This window comes from Lynx rufus, unplaced genomic scaffold (assembly GCF_022079265.1).
Source record: "Lynx rufus isolate CCGP_SWC_20201006 ecotype Redwood Valley unplaced genomic scaffold, mLynRuf1.p SCAF_13, whole genome shotgun sequence".
Taxonomy (NCBI): domain Eukaryota; kingdom Metazoa; phylum Chordata; class Mammalia; order Carnivora; family Felidae; genus Lynx; species Lynx rufus.
In genome coordinates, this window is record NW_025814827.1 from 19,282,906 (window position 1) to 19,300,203 (window position 17,298).

Consider the following 17,298-nt stretch of genomic DNA (forward strand, 5'->3'; position numbering starts at 1 on the left):
TATGTGACATCTTGAGTTTACTCATGAGGAACTAAATTTCCCCTTCAAAAATTTAAGCATTCTAGATTTCAGGGTGTTACTACTGCTGCTTTTTTTTTAACTCATACATTTTCTAGTATCTTGAGTCTGGGCAATGGCAAATTAGTTGTACTCAATTTTTCGTTCTAACTAGATATTATGAAATTTCATATATCACTTGATAATGAAACATCTACATTATGGCATATAACCTACATTTCCTTTCTATGCTCTATCTTGACATGAATGTGAAATGAATAAGGTTTGTTTGTTTGTTTATTTATTTATTTAATTTACTTATTTAAGAGTGGGCGAATGTGCACTGGTTGAGGGAGAGTGTCAGAGGGCGGGAGAGAGAGAGAGAGAATGAATCTTAAGCATACTCCATGTCCAGCATGGATCCTGAAGTGGGGCTCAATCCCACAACCCTGAGATCGTGACCTGAGCTGAATCAAAAGTCAGACACTCAGCCAACCAGGCGCCCTGAATAAGTTTTAGTTTCAATTAAGCATTTAAGTTATTATTCAATATTTATATCCAAAAAGATAAATTGCAAGGAAAAAAATTATTATGTCAGTAGCCAAGTTCTCATTTTAAAGTTTTTCTTTAAAAATTTTTTGTTGTTGTTTATTAAGATAATAGGTATTTATTGTTATTAGAATGTGAGTATGTACCACAAACTTTTGGTGAATATTTTCCCAGATATTTACCAAGCATAGTTTTAACATGGTCTGGCCTTGTTGTAAACATACAGTTGTTTTTTGATGTCCAGTCTTTTTTAAGTGTTAAATAAGACTTATGTTTTTTCTCTTTCAGTACTGTTGTCCAGACATGATAAATAACTTTTTAGGACTGGCTAAAACAGAATTTTCAAGTACAGCAAATAAAAATAAGACTGTTGATTCAGAGAAAGGAAAATTGATCATGTTAGTTAATGACTTTTATTATGGAAAACATGAAGGAGATGTTCAGGAAGAACAGAAGACTCACACAACCTTTAAATGCTTCAGTTGCTTGAAAATTCTTAAAAATAATATTAGGTATGTAAATACTTATTTTTATTTGTGTTTGAAAATTGGAGTGCTAAAGATACAAATGTTGTATCTTTATCTTGTATTTCTCTGTGCCATTCTAGACAAGTAATTTTAATACTTTCTACTAAGAACAAAGGCAGGTCGTCCTGTTGAAAAACTTGTTCTTTCTTATAATTCAGAGTTGACTCCTGGATCCACTTAGTTGTATCTCTTTAAGATAACTTAAGAAAGGACAAATTTTTTTTCAAATAAGGGAAAATTAACATTTCCCTTATATTATCAGGGTTTTAGGAATTTTCATGAGATTATTTTCATTCTTAGCTGCTTTTGAATTTTATTTTTCTTCACTTTACAAGAAGTACCACCTCAGTATGTTTTGTCTAGTTTGACCTCTTCCATATTCATCTTATTTAATGCTCAGATCTTTCGATTCATATTTGTAATTTTTGGAACATTTACCTTGCAGGAAAAGTGATCTTCTTTAGAGAAATACCAGTTCTAGGAAACATGTTGGCTTTGATTTCAAAATTTAACCTCTTCAAAAATTACAAATTTAATTTCCAGTGTAATTTTGAAGATTTATACCTGTGTGCTTTAAATTTTATGACCTTTACTTTGTAATCTTTGTGTTACATGGCATATTAGTAGTTGTCATCCTATTAATGAGTACATAACAAGAACAAAGTAACAGGACATATTGATTGGTATTTTCATTGGTTATGTACTTGACATTTATATTAGGTAAGGTTGTTTCTTCATTTTATTACAAAAATTTTCAGACATTCAGCAAAGTTTTAAAAATTTTACTGCAGATATTTGTATACTTACCACCTTGATTCTGCCATTAACATTTTACTGTATTTTATCATACATCTATTTGATATCATATATCAAACTATTTTTTTTCTCACACATTTCCAAGTAAGTTGCAGACATCACTGGTGTGTGTGTGTGTTTATACAAGCATACCTATGTATGCCTTTTTATGTTTACCCTTGATAACTATTATTTGTAAATAGCATTCTTAGGTACCAATAGGTTACTTCTGGACCTAGTATTTATTTCATTTTCCTGTGAGTTCTTAGGTCAAAAAGAAGGATATAGAAAAACCCTGAGATACATTGTGATATACTCCTATAACAGTTATTAAAGCTTTGTTTATGGTGGTGTTTTATAGTTTCCAAATTCTTTCATGTATGTTATTTCATATGAGTTTTCACTTTTCTTTATCTCCTTTTATTAAACTTTAACAGCCATCAATAGTTAATGGTCCTAGTAGTTTAACAGAAGGGATATTGTATTTTTTTTTTTTATTTTTAAAAAAAAATTTTTTTTTTCAACGTTTATTTATTTTTGGGACAGAGAGAGACAGAGCATGAACGGGGGAGGGGCAGAGAGAGAGGGAGACACAGAATCGGAACCAGGCTCCAGGCTCTGAGCCATCAGCCCAGAGCCCGACGCGGGGCTTGAACTCCCGGACCGCGAGATTGTGACCTGGCTGAAGTCGGACGCTTAACCGACTGCGTCACCCAGGCGCCCTGATACTGTATTTTTTTAAAAAAATTTTTTAAATGTTTGTTTATTTTTGAGAGCCGAGAGACAGAGCATGAGGAGGGGGAGGGGCAGAGAGAGAGAGGGAGACACAGAATCTGAAGCAGGTTCCAGGCTCTGAGCTGTCAGCACAGAGCCTGACGCGGGGCTGGAACCCACGAACTGTGAGCTCATGACCTGAGCTGAAGTCAGTTGCTTAACTGACAGAGCCACCCAGGGGCCGTGAGATATTGTACTTTTTGATATAACATTGAAACAATATTACAGTATAATTCTGTCACCGATTTCCATATTATTACCCCTTTAATAGTAAAATACACCAGAAAAATCATGTTAATAAATGTGGTGCATGCATACAAATATGTTTCACTGACTTAGTTCCTTGTTATACTTAAATATTACATATATGATATTAAGTTATTTCAGCAACAGCTTTTGCCTTTCCTTTGAGATTAGCCCACTTAATATTAAACATACGAAAATTAACAATTCCTTTTTTTATTATTTTTTTCAGTAGAGTTGTTATACATTTTAGAGTACCAGATTATTTAGAAATTTTAAGCAAACAGCACTTATAACATCCAGGAATTGAGCATTTTTTAAAATACTAATTGTTGAGTAAATGTAACCTTAATGGTAAATACTTCATAACCAAAGGAGTTAAATGTGTTAAGTAATATTTTAACAGTAAAAATTGGGAAGACAAATTGATGTTTGTAGAGAATGGTAAGAAATTGATAGCTATAGATTTTTTTTCTCTGCCTCATCAACATACTGTGGTGTGGTATTTTTCTTTTGTTTCCTACATTGAATGTCACCAAAAACGGTTAGGTTTATTTTATTCTGTGAACATCTTGCAAGAAGTTTGTTTTTTTGTTTCCCTCATTTCCATAGTTTGGTTTGAGAGCATGAGTTCCTGATGGGGGCTCATATAATAATTGAGAGAAAGCTTGATAGTTAAAAGATTATTTTATATAGATACACTTGAATTGCTTAAAGTTGTGAGGTGAAAATTTAATGGCTTATGACCATATCTCTCTATATAAATATTCCAAGACTAGGATTTTCTATAGGTGTTTGTAGATGTGGTGTTAAAACCAAAGGAGGACAAAAAGATTCTTCAGAGTGTGCCATAACCTGTTTAAGAGTAGTATTGTGGAGGTGTGAAAAAGAGATAAACGTTATAGCCTTCATGGTGACTGCTATCCAGATTAATAACATTATCATTTACTTTCTAGATTCTTTACAGGCTCAAAGTGAGTAATTGTTAATAGTTGACCCAGACTAAAAATTGTTATAACTTTACTTTCAAATTCAGTAAAAAGCTTCAGTAAGCTCTTTTAAATAGGTGTTCCCAGTTTTATTGCACTCTTTGCTGTTGAAGGTCATAGTTCCTGCTCATAAGAAGCCTTTTAGGGAAGCTGAAATAGCAGAATGTAAAACTGAAAAATGGACGTTGCCTACAAAGGGCACAGTCTGCAAGTTAAAATGAACGGTCTGTGCTAACAGTAAACCGGTATCATTAAATAAAACAAAAGGTTCTCGTAATTGTAGGCATTAAAATTGCTATTACATGCATTTAGAAACCAAGACACAAGTAAAAATACCAGTAATTTGTCTTTTAAACAGTTGGAATCTATTGTATATCTTCACAACCTTAAAAGATTTCTCTCATGACTATAGCTGCTTTTGGTGGTAGGGTTTCCTTCCTTTCAAGTATTTTATTTCCTTCCTTTCAAGTAAATAAATTTTATTTAAAAATCTAAATAGTATTTGTGTATGGAAAAAAAGACTGCTTTTTTTATCTTTAAAAAAACATTTTAATCTGAAATGATTAAGAATTAAAGCAAATTATTGAAATTTCATATTAATTACATTGATGAATTCTTTTAAAACAAAGATGAAAAGATGTTTATTTAGCCACTTAATGAAAGTGATTATTTAAAATACACAGTTTTCTAGAAGACTTTAAGGCTTTTGAGATTTTTTTGAATAATGTATTTGTATTTTTAAGATTTAGATTCAGATACTTATTTTTTACATTTGTGTTTTTAAATCTGAATTTTTGCACCTGTTGACAATCATTTATAGGTTTATGAACCACATGAAACACCACTTGGAACTTGAGAAGCAGAGCAGTGAGAGCTGGGAAAACCACACCACCTGCCAGCATTGCTACCGTCAGTTTCCCACACCATTTCAACTGCAGTGTCACATTGAAAGCACACATACACCTCATGAATTTTCTAGTAAGTTACAGTATTGGATATTATCAATTTTGACAGTGTAACTCTGAGAAAACTTAAGAAGCTTGTTAGGAAAATAAGACTAAGAAAAAGACTTTGGAATTTGGGGGCAAAATTGAAAAAGTTCTGTTAAAACTAGTTACTAAAATTAAAATCCCTCTTGTAAATAATTCATTAAGGTAAATAACCTGTGCATTATATGTGGGGGACTAAATTAAAAACCTCAGATCATAGTTTTAAAATATGAAAATAATGAAAAAAACAACTACAGTCATAGTTAAAGTCACAGATCTCGGAGCTAGATAGCTTGAGTTCAAATCCCAGGTCTGCCTTTTAATACAACTATGTGATGTTAGGCAACTTAGTATTTGAATAATGAGAATAATAGAAATACCTGTTTCATAATGCTGTCATGAGAATTATATGAACTAATGTAAGTAAAGTACTTAGAACTGTGTTTGGCACACCAATAAAAACTATATAGCTGCTGTCTGTCACTACCATCAATACTATTGTTATTATTGATATAGATATATAAAATGAATTTTATTCATATATATTTGTGTTTGCCTGGTAATGATACTTTTTTCTGAGGTATAATTGACATAGAGTTTCAGTTATACAAAATAATGATTTGCTGTTTGTCTGTGTGTGTGCATCTTAAAATGGTGTAATGTCTTTTCCCCCCCACTTTTAGCCATTTGCAAAATCTGTGAATTATCATTTGAAACAGAGCATATTCTTTTACAACATATGAAGGACAATCATAAGCCCGGTGAAATGCCATATATTTGTCAGGTATACATATATTTTATTGTGTACTTAGTGTTTGGTTTGTTTGTTTTCTATTGTTTTGATTATAAGATTTAAACCTCTTGGGCCAGGGGTCAGCAAATTTTTTTTTTGTAAAGCACCAGGTGATAAATATTCAGGCTTTCAGGGTCATATAATCTCTGTTGTAACTAATCAACTCTGTCATTGTAGCACAAAGGCAGCCACAGACAATAAGTAAATGAATGTGATCTGGCTGTGTTTATTTAAACTTTATCTATGGACACTGGAATCTGAATTTCATATAATTTTTATGGGTCATGAAATAAAATTGGTTACTAAAATTAAAATTCCTTTTGTAAACTATTTATTAATTTAAAAACCTTTGGTATAACTTATGCATTGTATGTGGGGATCAGTAGAGAGTTGAAATTGGCCCACAGGCCATTTTTACCCACTCCCAATTGGACAAAGAAAAGCCCAGTGGCTAACAGACAAATGTAGAGACTTAGCTTACTATACAGGGAAGAATGTAGGCATACAAGGGAAATATGAAATGCTTCTACTTACAGAGAACTCTACCAAATGCTTTGGGATTAGTAATTTTTCAGAATTTGAAGAAATAGAAAAAGAAGATAAAAATATATTGCCAATGTCATAGCCTGGAAGCCATGTATAATCTAAAGGAAAGTGCTGTTTTATGTAGCAGAAAAAAACTTTGTAGGACAGGAGGTGGTAAAGCTTGAAAATTCAAGTCAAGATGGGAATGATAATTAAAAAGAGCTGATAAAAATAAGGGAATCTAGTTATGTTTTGGGAGCTATCCCTAAACTTTGAAAGATAACTTTTCTCTCTCAAAGATTATCTTTCACTGCTTGTATTAATGGGATTCTAATAGCACCTTATGTTCTTCTAAACAAATGACCTATCATTGTTACTTTGTAATTGATACTTTGCATATCATTATACATTTTCAAGTTAAACTAAACCTTCTTTATTTGTAGGTTTGCAATTATAGATCATCATCATTTTCTGATGTGGAAACTCATTTTAGAACATCCCATGAAAACACTAAGAACTTGCTATGTCCATTTTGCCTCAAAGTTATTAAAATTGCAACACCCTACATGCATCATTATATGAAGCATCAGGTGAGATTTACCAGTTCTTATTTGTTCATGTTATTTTAGCAAAAAGATAGGTTATTACTGAGAACATTGGTTAGATTTGTTCTACAGGAAAGCAAGGTTATTTCAAATGACATGATTAATTTTGATTTATGCTGAGTTACTTGTGAAACTTTCACTTCTTTTCCTTGCTTCCTTTCTGGTGATGTTGTAGCTCATAAGTGAAAATTCTGAAAGATAGCTGGAAATCAGAAACCTAGGATTGAAGGAAAAAAAGGAGAGATGAGTGGAGTATTCAAACGATTGGATATTTCAGAGCCCAAGAGTGGATATAGGAATGATTTTGAAGGTAGTTATCAGGTGTGGGAATGATTTTGAAAGTGGTTTCTTAGAACTGAGAAAACATTGAGGAATCATATTCTTGTTTTCCATTTTCTCTTCCAACCTATTTCCACTTTTTAGCCCCCTTATTATGAGAATACATGTTGTTATCATTGACCAGAAGTGGTGTTTTATAGCTGCCACTGATAAAGGAAACAGTAATGACACTGCTTGGTACATGAACTCTACCAAAGAACTGTATTTAGGCCATCACTTGTTTTATGGATGACTTATGTTAGTTCTGCTATGTAATTTTTGGGACCCAATATTAGCACTTATACCCTTCTCTTGAATTCTGGTGTTAATACTTACTGGTTCTTTTCCTGAAGCAATTAAACCACCCTTTGTTTGGGTTGAAAACCTTTATGTAACACTGATCCTGTTCTTAAGTGCTTGAAAGAGCAACAAAAGTGCCTTTGCCAAAATGAGAAGTCACTGGGCTTACTGAATCTGATCATGCAATCAAGTTTTGCCACCTCCCTAATCAGCTCATTACATTTTCTTATTATTGATGAAGTTGGCACGCTGATTGGTGCTCACTTTGCTTTCAGTTCTAGTCATGAGACAATCATGAAATCAACTTGTGGTTTTTAACTGGGAAAGATCATAAAAGTAGAATTTCCAAGTGAATTTTTTTTTACATTTTCATTTAAATTCCAGTTAGTTAACATACAGTGTAATATTAGTATCAAATTTAGAATTTAGTGATTCAACACTTACATACAACACCTGGTGCTCATCACAAGTGCCCTCCTTAATCCCCATCACCTGTCAAACCCATCCCCCCATCCACACCTCACCTCTTAGAACATTGCTTACCTCTGATAACCATCAGTTTGTTCTCTATAGTTAGGAGTCTGTTTCTTGCTTTGCCTCCCCTTTTTTCCCCCTGTGTTCAGTTGTTTTCTTAAATTCCACATCTGAGTGAAATAATATTTGTCTTTCTCTGTCTTATTTTGCTTAGCATAATACTCTCTAGCTCCATCCATGTCATTGCAAATGGCAAGATTTCATTCTTTTTTATGGCTGAGTAACATTCCATTGAGTGTGTGTGTGTGTGTGTGTGTGTGTGTGTGTGTGTACCACATCTTCTTTATCCAATTGAATTTAGTATCACCTATGTTGTGACTAGGATGATACTCCTCTTGGAGAAGTTTTGGCAAGATCTTTCTATTCTAGGTTTCCTCAACAGTGTTCCAGCAGGTGTTAATAGATGTTTCCCCCCAAATTGTTACTGGTAAATAAATTTGGTAAATGCCCAGATTTACAATATTAAACAGTTTGGTTGTCTGTTTTTTAAAATAGGACTTCTCAGAAATTTTTATATGCCAGTGAACTTTGTGAATTTCCAAGCAAGGGGTATAGTATGCATTAGTCCCCAAACTTTTTTGGCCACTAACCCCTTTATTTGCATAATACCTATTAACATTTTTTTGAAGAATAGAATTTTGGAAACACCATTTTTGGTGCTCTTTATTTCGCCTTTGGCCTTTAATTTTGAATGGGAGAATGAGATATAAAACAGTAGTGCTATTTCATTATGGGAGTTTTAACATAATTTTCCCCACATGCTTTCCTAAGCTCCAGAGTGAGATGTAGATGTGGGAAGAATGATAATTATGAAAGAGATGTGTGGGCCCACTATGTGGGCTATGTGATTTATAAGGTTTTTATAAACTGAGTTTTATGTCTTAACTTGCTGTTGGTGCCCAGTTTTCTTTGGTTTATATGGAATACTCGAGGCAGGCAGTCATCAGTAAAGAGGGGAGAAATCTATTAATAAGGATCATCAACATCCTTGAAGGTATTTACAGTTTGTTTAATTATTTACAAAGGCTAGGACACCACAGTTGAGCAGGACTATAAACTTGTAATTGAGGTGACATTATTAGTGTGATATTAGACAATAAGAATTGTTGACTCTGGCTCATTTTATTGTCTTCGAAGACTTTGGTTGTGACTTTTTTTTAAGTAGTTTTGTTATTAAGTCTCGGGATTTTAGAGCTAAGAATCCAGTTTGTATGACTTTTAAGAAATAATATAAGTGATTTTGGATGTGTTAAATATGCTCATTAGATCTTTAATAAAAATGTTAAGCAGTTAACATATGCCACATGCCATCACTTACCTTATGGCAGCAGCAGGTGCTTTACAAACATTATCACATTTAATCCTCACAATCACATATGTATATTATTATTTCTAACTTATAGATGAGGAAACAGAGTTTTAGAGAAAGTAACTTGCTCAATGCCTTATTACCTAATAAAAAGCAGAATTAAATTTGACTTCAGAGCCCAGGCTTTTACTACTTTATCACAGAGCCAGATTTCACATTGGCATTAGATCTAAGGGTAGAAATAACATGTAGTCAGAATCACTCTTATATCCTTTAAGCTTCTCAAACAATGTGGTATGTGTATCAAAAAGTTCAACACCAATAATTAGTTCTCTATCCTTGGAATAGATCACCATTTCTTTGATTGAACATGATGTTACTGAATAATGCACTGTTTTCTTTATCACTCTTATCACATTGAAATGCATACATACACAAGAAACACATGCAAGACTTGTGTCCAACTAAGGGAATAGTAGATTAATGTATTCTATCTCATGATTCTGGACAAATGTTCATTGAATGGAATGGCAGACGTTTTGAACTAGTTAAATTGTACTTCTCATATGTACTTTCTCTGTCAGTCTCTTGCTTTCCGCCTCACTATCCATTTACTTAACAAATATTTACTGAGTGCCTTACTATGTGCCAGGAGCTGTTTTGGTTATTATATAGCAGTGAAGAAAACAAAGTCTAAGCTCTCTGGAATTTGAATTATAGTGGAGAAAGATAAATATATGTGTGTTTATGTTTGAATGTATATGCATGCTAGCTGGTGATAGTACTGTGGAAGGAAAATGTGGAAGATGGAGAGTGCCAGAGAGGTGTTGGGAGTGGAGGAATGGTTGCTGTTGTTATGTATATATTGTGGTAAAACGCGAGCCTCTCTGAAGGAAATAAAAGAATAAGCCACGTAGAAGTCTGGGAGAGGAGACATACAGTGAAGTGAATGCATACATGGGACACTCAAAAAACATCAGAGGACAGTTGTTGCTAGAGCAGAGTAAACTAAAAAGAGGAAGAGAAGTAAGAGGTAAGAGCATTAACAGTAGAATGCAGGCTAGTTTATGTAGAGCCTTGTAAACCAGAAATAGGACTTGGGAAAGCCATGGGAGCATTTTAGCATGTGAAGAAAGATCTACAATGTTTTAAGATCATTAGCAGCTAGGGGGAGAATAGACCATACGGAGGAAAGAACATGACAGGAAGGTAGGAGATTATTACAGTAGTCCAGGTGAGTGGTTTGGTAGCAATGGTTAGAGGTAATGAGGGGTGGAAAGATTATGAAAGGTTTTGAAGGTAGAGCTGACAGGTTTTATTAGTGTGTTAGTTATAAGATGTGTGAGTGAGTTACTGATTTTTTGTCCTAACCAGCTATAAGAGTATAATTTTCATATACTGTCATAGGGGAAAGAGTGAGAAAAGAACAGATGTGGGGAGGGGGGCAAGGAGTTAGGGAGAAAAATCCAGAATTCAACTTTGTCCATGTTGATTTGAGATACATATTAGCTATCAGGTAGTGGTGTCTAGTAGACAGCCGGATAGGTAGTATTTAAAGCCTTGAAATTGAATGAGGTAACCTGGGCAGTGATTACAGATAGGGAAAAGATTTCTGGGAATTGGATTCTGGAGAAGTAACTTTCTGTCCTTTTGTCTTGGTATCTGTTTCTTGGCTAAGTTTTCTCTTTTTCCTCCTCCTCTTCCTTCAGCACATATAAATGAATTTTCAAAAATTGCCTGTATCTATGATATAATCCAATTCACCACATTTCTAAAATAGTCTTAAGAAGCAGCTAGAATAGTAATACAAACACATTATATTTATACATTACTTTGAATTTTGTAAAGAGCTTTGATTTATGAAATCCCTGCTGTGTGCTAGTAATTGTGCCAGGTACTTCTTAGTATATTACCTTGTTTGAATTTTATAAATGAGTGAGTGTATTAAAATGGAAATAGTGATATATCTGGCAGATTATAGTTTTGAGAAAACATTCTTTTATATTTATGTATTATTAAAGTTTGTGTATATATACACACACACATGTATCATTTCTAAATTAATGAGAGCATATAGTTAAGATTGTAGTTGATATATAGTAGAAAGAACACTGGATCAGCAGTCTGGCAACGTCAGTAACTAGTTATGGGAAAGTGATTTAGATTTTTTTGGGTCCTGTTTTCCAGCTGTAGAATAGTAACAGGATTGAGTTTCAAGAGGGACTTACTCAAGAGATCTCAATCAGTAAGTAGATGGAGAGTAGTAGTTCTGATTTATGCCTCTGCATCAATACTGTGCAATGTCAATGTGGCTATTCAAGCTAAAATTAATTAGATGAAATTAAAAATTCAGTTGCACTTGGCACATTTCAGGTGCTCGATAACCATATGTTGTAGTGGCTACCATCCTGGTCAGTGTAGCTATACAACATTCTCATCAGTGCAGAAAGTTATATTAGACTGCTTTATATAACCCATTTCTATAGTGACCTTCTTTGAAATGTCTGGTTAAGTATTTGACTTTATTTTGCCAACTTGTCAACCAACTGGAAATAGCAAAAATTAAAAAGAATTTACCTTTTTCTAAGGTAAAAATATAGTATGGCTCATTTTAACCATATCATGTGTCTAAATACTTTAAAATTGTAATTAGAAGAGCTTTCACACCACTATTGAGAGAACTTTCATTAGAACCTACAGATAGATCTTTTATGTTCAATGTCTATATAGTAATAGACATTTTTGGAACATAAATACTAATACAAAGTGCTTTTAAAAATGAAATAAGATTTTGCTGTTTATATGGGAGATGTAAAATACTACTTTTAGAATTATTTAGGTATCATTAAAATTGAATCAGAGCAGTTTCAGGACACAGCATTTGTGGTTGTAAAAATTATTTTTCCTCCCTTTTTCTGTTTTTTTTTTTTTAAACAGAAAAAAGGAATACATCGTTGTACAAAATGCAGACTGCAGTTTTTGACATGCAAAGAGAAAATGGATCACAAGACTCAGCATCATAGAACATTTATAAAACCTAAACAACTAGAAGGATTGCCTCCTGGAACAAAAGTGAGTTTAAATGTGTTGTATTTTTAACATTTTGTATGATAATAGAAATTAACTCCTGCCTCCTTTTACCTATTGAATGTAATACTTAAAAATGATTTCTGATTTTTGTTAAGACTTTAAGTTTTATCATTCTTATATCTAGAAAAGAAACCTTCTGACCATTGTTTTATGGTCAGTGGTGTGTGCTGTGCTAGAGTGATATTCCTTTTTAAAAAATGCAACTAGATTAACTGTTCCCTGGGTCAGTGGGTTGTGTCAATATCATACAGGCTATTTCTGAGCTATTCCAGTTGGCAGTGTATATTTCACTTTTATCTGCTTAACTATAAGATGCTTGAGATCGGGAGTCATGTTTTATCTTTGTGTCCTCAGCATCTGGCATAGTGCATCGAATGCCATAGGTTCTCAGATGTTTATTGAAGTTGTTGTTACTGAGTCTCCTCAGAGAAGCAAGTTCTGCTGCTGGATAGCATTATGTTTTAAATGAGCAAACAACATGTCTGACTGCATACTGATGATTGTAATTTACTTTTCCCTTTTTGCCTTATATACCTCTGTTTTCTCTGACTTCTTTATATACAGTCAGCTCTTGAATATTTGCTCCAGTGGAGGGAAACAGAGGCATGGATAATCCAAAGTGAAATAATCCCCAAAACATTTATATTTGGCTTTGGGTACTTACCTTTGAATGTGGGTATGTCTGTTATTTGAATTAACTAAAACAATATAAAGCCATGCTCTGAAGACCTAGAGCAAGAGAAGCTATCCAGCATCCCTACAATCCATTCATTCCATGCTGGGACTAGACATGCAGAACACTAATGTAAGCAGTGCAGTCCTCTCTCATATTTTCCCTTATTAATAATAATAGTAATAATATTAATAATGATACTAAATGTTTTTATAGCACCTTAGAATTAGGCTTTCGATATGCTTTTTCATACATTGTTATTTAATCCATACAGCAATCCAGTGAGGAAGACAAGGTAGTTATTGCCCTATATTATAGATAAAGAAGAGGATAAGTTACTTACTTCAGGTCACATGGCTAGGAAGGCATGGTATGAAATTTAACCTCAAGTCTTTTGATTCCTAGTCCAGTGCTTTTGTGTGATACCAAAATACATGTATCTCATAGGACTTCCTCCAATACATGGGAGAAGTGTAGTCAAATGATTAACAAGAATGTTGGTAGGCAATTGTTTTTCATTGTCAGTCAACAAATATAATTTCTGGATACTAAGTGATAAGCTTTATATTAGTTTCCTTTAAGGAAATTCTAAATATAATTAAACTTTCCATATAGTATAATGAATTAATGTAACGTCTCCCTAACCATTGTATACATAAATCCTGCCTAATGAGCCCCTGAAAAGAGAAGGTCATGTTTACTGTAGATCTGTTTGTTGTATAGTTGTTGAGGGATAATACAGGCCTTTCTAGAATTATTTTTCAGACTTTGAGATTTAAATTTTGATGTCTATGTTTATGAATTATTTTAGTTATAGGAGAGCATAAAAATAGCTATGTAATGTGTTCTTTTTTAATAGTCTTATAATTTGCATTAACTCCTAATTATGCATTAATAACTGTTAACATAACTGATATCAATACAAAAAAATGTAGTACTGCAAGTGAATGAATATCAAGTTTAATTTAATTGGTATGAAAATCTAGAATAAATGGAAGACTTAATCTAATTTTAGTTTATACTTGCCCTTTCCAAATACTTGATGTTTAACTTTTTATTACACAGTGATATTTTAATGTTAATGCCATGATTAATTTTCTAAAGCAAATATTATCTCCATTTTTGTAGGTTACTATTCGAGCTTCAGTTGGACCTCTTCAGTCAGGATCTTCAACTACATCTTCCATTAGTGCAAGCACTTCTACTCTTCAGCTCTCACCTCCAAGGACTAAAAATATAACTGCTAAAATTCCCACAAAATCTAACACAACCAAACCTAATACAACTAAACCCAATACAAGTAAACCTAATGCAAGTAAGCCTAATGGAAGTAAATCTAAATATAAATCAAAAATCTCTAATATACAAAAGAAACAAAGCACATTGGCTAGTAGCAATAAAAAAAGTAAAGTCAATACAGCATTGAGGAACTTAAGGTAATCTTTTATTCCTCATATATAGTTCTAATTTAATCTTAAGTATAAAAACTTTAATATAAATTTACCTTATTACACATATCTCTTATACATTTATATGCTATCACTATGACATAAAGGCCAAGAAAATAATAAAAAGGTATTTTTTTACAACTATTGAACAGTACTTGAATTACTATTTTTTTTTATAATATTCACTTATTATACTGGTATTATATGTTGTGCTTATATCTTGTGATGTTTGTATTGCTTAATTTGATCCCTTTTATGCCAGTGAAAAATATTGACTTATGTTAAATTGCTTACACTTATTACAGCTGTTGTTCCATAACAAATTCTTCAAATTACAACTCTCTGTTTACACATTAATTTAAACACACTGGCCTCTATTAACAGAATATTAATAAGGCCCTCCCTTATTATTTTTATTTTAAAATATATATCATTTTCTTTATATCTCCATAAGGTATCGTCGGGGAGTTCACAAGTGCATTGAGTGTTGTTCCGAAATAAAAGATTTTGCAAACCACTTTCCTACGTATGTCCATTGTAGTTTTTGCAGATACAACACTAGCTGTAGCAAAGCCTATGTAAATCATATGATGAGGTAAGATGAGTTAAACATCTGTAATTACCAATTACAATTATAGTTCAGCAAGTTCACTGTAAAACAATTATCCTTTTAGAAGCCAATTTTTCTCTTCAAACCTAAACATCTAGCAATAGGGAACTTTTAGGATAATGCCTCATATACTATTTTCCCAGCATAGTAACTCAAAATTACTGGAACTAAAATTTTATGAATGGATAGACTAATGAAATAAGGATAGGTTGGTTAGGGAAATGATTTCTCTATGGGTATTTTTTTTCCTATAGAATTTTTAAAAATGGTCACTTTCAAATATAAAAGGTCAAATGTTTTAAATGTATTTACCAAACAAATTTACAAAACATGTACTCTCATGAATATTATTCTTTTTAAAGCAATCACTTTGAGAGACTCCAGGATGATGTTAGGAGCCTTATTGAGTCTTATTTCTCTCTCTCTCCTTGTCTGTAATCCATTGTCTTAGCAGTACATCTATCCATCAACCATCTTCTTGTATTCATTTTGTGAAATGAGACTTTATTCCAGTCACAAGGCCACTGTTGGAACTCCTTTTTATTGATTCATTCAACTTAGGCTTTTGAGTACCCAATATTTACTCTATGCAGAGAAAGTATTCACAGCTCACATTGCTTTCATTTTTGTCTCATTAATAGGGGCATCCCTTAGGATGGATTTCTATTTTTTTAAGAATAGTCAAAAATTGTTTTGATATAGAGCAGTTAGCTTGATTATTCAAAGTGAAGTTGTTCCTTTTTTTTTTTAAGTTAGAATTGAAGTATAACTAATAAAAGTGATTTTCTTACAAATCATAAAATGTCCTCTATGTTACTTTCTGGTCATTTATCAGCCACTCTTTTCAAGGATTCATCCACCTTTCTTGATGGTTTTAGCACCTGTCTCCCACTTCCCCCCCCCCCCCACCCCCCTTTGATGATTAATTAGCTTGACCTCACGGGACCTGGACTTCTTCATGGCCAGTGCTTCACATCAGCTTTTAAGTTCTTGTACCCCCTTTCTTACATCATTCATCATAGCCACTGTTCATTTCTTTCCAGTTCCCGTTACCCTGTTACTTTAAGGAGCTTTGACTCATTTTTTCATTCTAACAGAACCTATTTAACTTTATAGTCCATTTCACTTGCAGGGTCATCTGTTTTGATTGCTGCTTTGTTTTTGTTTTAAAATCCTTTACATTTTTAGTCATCTCACTTGGCATAAAGGCCAACATGAGACTCGGACATCTTACTCTCCTGAAGTTTATGCTGAGTTCTGGACTACTCACCAGCATTTGATTCAATCAAGTTTGACTTTGTAGTCTTTAACTTTGGGTCCTATATTTTTATTTTAAATTTTTCTTTCTTTCTTTCTTTCTTCCTTCCTTCCTTCCTTCCTTCCTTCCTTCCTTCCTTCCTTCCTTTAAATTTTTAATGTTTATTTATCTTTGATAGAGAGATTGGGAAGGGCACAGAGAGAGGGAGACACAAAATCCGAAGCAGGCTCCAGGCTCTGAGCCGTCAGCACAGAGCCCAATGTGGGGCTTGAACTCACGAACCGCGAGATCATGACCTGAGCTGAAGTCGGATGCTCAACCGACTGAGCCACTCAGGTGCCCCATGTCTCTCTCTCTTTCAATACTTCTTTATTTTTATCTACAATGTTTATTTAAACTTTTTATGTATTCTAAAGATTTTATTTTAGTCTCTTAGTTCTTAACCTGGCCTACTAGTAAGTACTCAGTTGGAAGTCATCCTTTTAACTAATCTTTAAAAACCTCAAATTTTTTTCTTGTTACTTTTATCTAGTCATTGATCTCAGAAATCAGATATGTTCCACTTCTCCGGACTTCTAGTTCTTCCACAGTCTTGTTCAGTTAACTTGCAGCTTCATCTCTTCTCTCTCCCAGATTTCTTTTGCTTATAAACATTTTCAGGTACTTTTTTTTTTTTTTTGGATGGAAATTTGTCCCCACTGCTTACTATCCTTATTTTTTGTCTTCCTCTTACCATGAATATTTGTAAGAAGTGTTTACTAGCGTATTTATGATTCATTTCTCTACCTTTTAACTCATCCCACTGTACCAACTGACACTGACACTTTAAAAGATTATTTGTCTTTATTTATCACCATGTTTATTTACTTTTTCACTCGTACTACTCCATGACTTCTTTAGAGTATTTGACGTCATCACTCACTTTTGAAAGTATTCTCTTCAGCTTCTGTTAAATTATTACCACTATCTTTC

At 33.1% G+C, this 17,298-nt stretch overlaps 1 protein-coding gene across 6 annotated transcripts in view; it reads left to right on the top strand.

The window, feature by feature from the left end:
- Nucleotides 1-17,298, top strand: part of ZNF280D (zinc finger protein 280D) — a 141,359-nt gene that overhangs the window by 62,022 nt on the left and 62,039 nt on the right. For all 6 annotated transcript variants that reach the window (XR_006961282.1, XM_047075067.1, XM_047075065.1 and 3 more), the window contains 7 exons: nt 835-1,058; nt 4,695-4,852; nt 5,547-5,647; nt 6,625-6,771; nt 12,185-12,319; nt 14,139-14,446; nt 14,913-15,053. Coding sequence is in view for 5 of the 6 variants with exons in the window: in XM_047075067.1 (XP_046931023.1) it covers nt 835-1,058; nt 4,695-4,852; nt 5,547-5,647; nt 6,625-6,771; nt 12,185-12,319; nt 14,139-14,446; nt 14,913-15,053 (1,214 nt within the window). In the remaining variant the exon portion in view is untranslated. The remainder of the gene's footprint in view (nt 1-834; nt 1,059-4,694; nt 4,853-5,546; nt 5,648-6,624; nt 6,772-12,184; nt 12,320-14,138; nt 14,447-14,912; nt 15,054-17,298) is intronic.